The sequence below is a fragment of the Labeo rohita genome, chromosome 17, assembly GCF_022985175.1.
Source record: "Labeo rohita strain BAU-BD-2019 chromosome 17, IGBB_LRoh.1.0, whole genome shotgun sequence".
NCBI lineage: Eukaryota > Metazoa > Chordata > Actinopteri > Cypriniformes > Cyprinidae > Labeo > Labeo rohita.
In genome coordinates, this window is record NC_066885.1 from 15,743,460 (window position 1) to 15,749,459 (window position 6,000).

The following is a 6,000-nucleotide window of genomic DNA, read 5'->3' on the forward strand; positions in this document are numbered from 1 at the left end:
TGTGACTGTCAGATTCTACAGTCACAGGACAGCGGTCCCTCTAAACGTTCTGAGGCCTGAGACATATGGCAGCCATAGCCGCGGTTGTCCGCTCAGCTGTTCCATGTAAGATCGCTGCAGCACGGACCATACGACTGGATTCCGAGATGGACATGGCACTATGGCACACTCTGGGTTGGAAACCCCTCAGTGTTGCCACCTTCTCAGCCACTGGTCAGACCCTGTGTTCCTACGGGCAGCTGTGAGACCAGGTGTCGAGGCACGAGGCATTCGTCTCGGAAACCTCCGTCACAAGCTGAGGTGTCATTTGCAACGGGCAGGCAGCCTCAAGCTCCTGGGAAGGACCTCGACTGCAGCGACACTAGTCGTTTCAAGTTGCTAGTAGTGCTTACCCTCCGCCGGTTCCTACCGATGCTGCGGGACAAGCGCACGCTAGTCCATTGGACACCATAGCCACGGTAGTGTACACCTACCCCTGTGGTGGTCTATGCAGGTTCTCCACCCTCTTAATGGAAGTGAGCGTGTTGCAACTCGCCCGCCGTCTCCTACTCTGGAGTCTATGCGGCTTATATTGCTGCATGCTGTTCATTTGAGTCAAGCTGCAAAAAAAAACAAAAAAAAAAAACAACACTTCCCGAGATTGGCTACTCCAACCCTGGGTTCCAGCTCATCTGGAGTCGATTCAGCGACACTCGGGTGAACCTGTTTGCTTCCTCTGAGTCATCCTACCGCTGGCTTGTTCCTGACCTAGGACTCGGACCTGGGGTCTACGAACAGGAGTAAGCTTCCGTGCACAAACCCTGTGCTAGATTGGGGGGACGAGTAGCAGGTTCTCTGGTGTGTCTGACACCCTTTCTCCTCATGACAGCCCCTCCCAGGAAGTTTCCCCTGAAGAAGAACCTTCTTCTCAGAATGGGCACAATCCGGCACCCGCATCCCGATCTGTGGACCTGTGTCTGGTTTCTATATGGGACGCGGTAAGACCTCACTGGCCCTCTCAGGCTGTGGTAGATATTATCACTCAGGCTAGTGCCCCCTCTATGAGGCAGGCATATGCTCTGAAGTGAGGTCTTTCTGTTGTATGGGGCTCTATTCACCGAGTTAACCTGAGATGCTCGGTCCGAGTTGTGCTTCCCTTCTTGCAGTTAGAGCAAAGGATGTTCATCATGGCCATCTCGGCATATAAAAAAAATAAATAAAAACGATGCAGTGGATGGTTGTCCCTAGGGAGGCATCACCTGACCGACAGGTTCTAGAAGGGTGCAGGGGGATAAATCCCTCTAGGATTGTACCTTATTCCTTCTTTGGGTCTCTCCGTGACCCTCTTAGGTCTACGGAGTGTTCCCTTTGAGCCGCTTGGATCAGTCGAGCTACAAATTCGGTGGCTTAGACCTCACTCTTGATCACGCTCACTTCCATTAAGAGGGTGGAGAACCTGCATGCTTTTTTCTTTGGAACGTGCTTTAAATTTGGTCCGGCTATTCTCACGTATTCTTGAGATCTCGGTCTAGTTATGTGCCCAGGGTTCCCACCTCTCACCTTTGGGTTCAGGTGGTGGACCTGCAAGTAATGCCGCCGGAGGAGGCAGACCTGGCCTTAGCGTTCCTATGTCCTGTTCGTGCTATACACGTTTGGACTGCAGCCAGAGCATTAGTTGCTCTGAGCAGCTCTTGTTTGCTTACGGGTCAGCAGACAGGGAATGCTGTCCTCAAGCAGAAGTTGGCCATTGAGTGGAAATTGGGCCTCACCTCGGCTTCTTAGTGCCTAGGTGAGCTGTGCCCCCTTGGAGTCGAGTCCACTCTATGAAGAGTATTCCTCCTAGGCGTGGTGCACAGCATTTCTCTAGCAGACATTTTGGAGCTGTGGGCCGGGCGACACCCATCACTGCGCAAGATTCTTCTTGTGCTGAGCTGTGTCCTCCCGTGTGTTGCGGGTAATTGGCGGGAGGACAGCTCGGTGTCGGCTTGCTGCGCCATTCCTTACGGATCTGTGCGCTTCTCCCAGTTGTTCCCCTCTGTGAACTCTGGGCCCTCCACTGCCCCACAATCTGGATTAGAGCAGAGTAGTCCGTGACTGTGCTCCGACAGCGGTCTCCTTCGCCCCCTGTTTGTGGCATAATATCTTAGCATTTCTCCACGGCTATTCACCGTGTTCCCCCTAATATCTTTAAAAAAAAAAAAGGATATTTTATTGTACTAGTCTCCACATGGCTTTAAATTTCGTCATTGTGCTCCGCCCCCCCAACGGTTGCTTCAGATACCTGGCTCCCCTGTGGGCTCATTATCTGGCTTTCAGGGCGTTGGGAAGATTACGTGTTGAGCTTCATTTGTCCTGACACGCTTGCCTGTCAGCATTTGTTCCTCAACTACGTAATGCGGTTCATGATTGTGGCGTTTTCCAGAGGGACCCCAAATACGTCAGTATTGATGTAACGTCATAGAGTACGGCTGAAGGGGAACATCTCGGTTACAACTGTAACCCTTGTTCCCTGAAGGAGGGAACAGAGACGTTACGTCCTCCTCCCACAATCCTGAACTGCGCTGAATGCCGGGATGTCTCTCGGCTCCTCAGCATAAACCTGAGTGAGTAGATGCATGCCGCCTTATATACCCGTATGTACGGGAGAGTGGCTTAGCATACAAATTCCACTCACCAATTTCATTGGCTTTTTCTTCTTAAGCTCAGAGGTGATTGGGCTCCCAAGTAGGACCCCAAATACGTCAGTATTGACGTAACGTTTCCGTTCCCTCCTTCAGGGAACGAGAGTTACAGTTGTAACTGAGACGTTTCATTTAAATGTTTGCAATTAGGCATTTGTAATGAAGGTGAAATTTAATACATTTAAAGTATTAATTTTAAGCGTAATATTGAAAAAGTGCATTACAGTTTAATTTATAATCCAGTTTTTCACATGCTATAGTGTTTTTTTTTAAGATTATTAAAACAATGATTTAAAATCTACTATAATTTATCTAAAAGGGCACTTTTTAAATAAAGCGTCTTCTTTTTAAACACACTTAAGGGACCTTTTTTTTAAAAAATATATATTCAAGTACAATAAAAAAAATACTTGTATGATATGAAATCCACTACAAGTGCATTGTTTGAAACAAAAAAGCACACAATGGGCTGGAAGTGTGAGTGTATAAAGCTGTTTCGTGTAAAATAAGCTGACAGCACTATTGTATATAAAGATGTTGTATGTCAGCAATTGAAACCTCCTCTCTAACTTCCCTTATTTACTATATAAGTATTCAGTATTCAGACATAATAGCTGTGTCCTGTCTGTATTGAGCATTGAACACGTTGACACAGAGATGACAGTATCACCTTTTCTCCTGGCGTCCCTTCTGCTCTGTTCAGGTGAGATTTGTCCTTCTATTCAGAGTGTTTCATAACAAATAAAAACCCAGAATTCTGAACATAAAAATGGCAGATGTCAACTGTAGTAGTCAGATCATTTTAAAAATTAAAATTAATGACGGTATACTTCCAATTACCATTTCACTTGTGCAACTGTCAAAGGAGATTTGTCACAGATCAGCGCATTCTTAAATTTTGTGTCATTAGTAATTTTTTAAATGTGGTCTTTTCCACAGTTCTTTTACATGTTGTTATTAATGTCATTTCAGTCTTATTTAATAACAACAGTTTATATATCCTTTTCATAATTAGACAAGAATTACAAAGAATGTCTTGGCAAATTAGAAATAACTCTATAGGTTTATACACCATAAAATATATGCAAATAAACTGAATTGTTGCTCTGTCAATTCCTATAACATTCTGTAGTGTTCACTAATATGAATGTAAGTGTCATTTCTCCCTTTATGTGCCAAAGTTTTAACATATTCTGATGTTCAGGCATTTCAGATGTTCAGATGGGAATGTCTCAGCACTTTGATCATCCGAATCCTGTGAAGGAGCTGGAGTTCAGTTATCGTGACAGTGCAACTGAGAACAAACAGGTTGAATAGTGTATTCACTTACACATAGGAAAAATGCAAAATACTAATTTTGTTCTATTAACAATATTCTACTTTCTCTGTTTATCTCTCCATCAGATTATAAAATGTAATGCTTGTAAGACCATCCTTAGAACAGTGATAAAATATATTGGAAAAACAGCCTCTAAGGTTTGTAGAACATATTTGGACACGTTAAGCATACTTTAACAAATGTTTTCCCTTGTTCTTTATTTGTTCTCGTCTTTTTGCAGGAGGAGGTAAATCGGCAGCTTGATAAAGTTTGTAAAACAATAAAAATTAGAGGTTGTGCAAGATTATTGCAGAAATTTAAAAACAAAATCATCAGTGAGCTGCTCTCTGGAGACAAAGCAAGTACCATCTGTATCAATATAAAAATGTGCAGACGTATGTACATGCAAACAATACAGTAATGTGAATGCTTCAAGCATAAAATTGTACTGTCCTTTATGGTATCACATTGTTACATATGATTGGAGTAAGTGGAGAACAATTTCTAAATGCTTAAATATGCTTTTCATGACAATAAAGTTACAGTTGTCAGTTGTACTGTTGTAGTGAGTTTGTTTTCAGTTTTCTTGGGATAACCAAGAGTGTCCTCTACAGGTGATTTTGGGAGCAAATATCAAACCAGTTGTTTCTATGGGTATAACTGTGTGTGTATATATATGTGACCCTGCACCACAAAACCAGTCATAAGTGTCAGTTTTTTTTATTTATACATCTGAAAGCTGAATAAATAAGCTTTCCATTGAAGTATGGTTCGTTAAGACTATATTTGGCCGAGATACAACTATTAAAAAATCTGGAATCTGAGGGTGCAAAAAAAAAAAAAAAAAATCTAAATATTGAGAAATTGGCTTTAAAGTTATCCAAATGCTGTTCTTATTACTAATCAAAATTTAAGGTTTGATATATTTACGCTAGGAAATTTACAAAATATCTGCATGGATCATGATCTTTACTTAATACCCTAATGATTTTTTTCATTAAACCCCGATAATTTTGACCCATATATTGTATTGTTGGCTATTGCTACAAATATACCTGTGGTACTTAATACTGGTTTTATGGTCCAAAGTCACAAATGTTTTAGCTGTAACTTATACAGTGAACACATTCATCAACATTACATCAGCTAGTTAAGTTAGCAGCTGTTTGTGTAGTGTAACACTACATGATTGATAAGGATAGATGAACATGCTTCTCCTAAACTTTTATCATTTAAAATGTAAAAAATATTAATCTACTATTTTACATGTCACTGCAATGGATGCACTTCTTGTATTGTTTTGTTCATTGGATACATGGATTGCTTCTGCTGCATTTTTCTAAAAGAAAAACAGTAAATACAGTTTTTCTAAAAGAAAAAAACAAACAAATGCCTCTAACAATGCAACAAAAGATAAAGCAGCCGTTTAGCATGGTGGTATTGTGGGATTGCTTAACTTTCTCTCAGCTCCTTTACAGGACGTGAGTAAGCACTTTAACTCTCCAGGTGAAAAAAACAGCTAACACATTTTTCATCACTGAAAACAAAAAGAAAGTCTGCACACTTTAAGTGCAGGTTTTTTATGTTATGATATACAGGTGTATCTCAATAAATTAGAATGTTGTGGAAAAGTTCATTTATTTCAGTAATTCAACTCAAATTATGAAACTCGTGTATTAAATAAATTCAGTGCACACAGACTGAAGTAGTTCAAGTCTTTAAGACTGAAGTAGTTTAAGACTGGTTCTTTTAATTGTGATGATTTTTGCTCACATTTAACAAAAACCCACCAATTCACTATCTTAACAAATTAAAATACTTAATAAGACCAATAAAATAAAACATTTTTAGTGAATTGGCCATTGTTGGCCTTCTGGAAAGTATGTTCATTCACTGTATATGTACTCAGTACTTGGTAGGGGCTCCTTTTGCTTTAATTGCTGCCTCAATTCGACGTGGCATGGAGGTGATCAGTCTGTGGCACTGCTGAGGTGGTATGGAAGCCCAGGTTTCTTTGACAGT

The 6,000-nt window shown here is 41.2% G+C and overlaps 1 protein-coding gene across 1 annotated transcript; it reads left to right on the forward strand.

Annotated features, from left to right (window-relative positions):
* The first annotated feature begins 3,210 nt into the window (after positions 1–3,210).
* Positions 3,211–4,535, forward strand: LOC127180061 (uncharacterized). The gene is made up of 4 exons (XM_051133964.1): positions 3,211–3,363; positions 3,865–3,968; positions 4,065–4,136; positions 4,220–4,535. Exons 1-4 carry the CDS (start codon positions 3,318–3,320, stop codon positions 4,397–4,399), a joined length of 402 nt encoding a protein of 133 aa, XP_050989921.1. The 5' UTR covers positions 3,211–3,317; the 3' UTR covers positions 4,400–4,535.
* Positions 4,536–6,000: the final 1,465 nt, after the last annotated feature.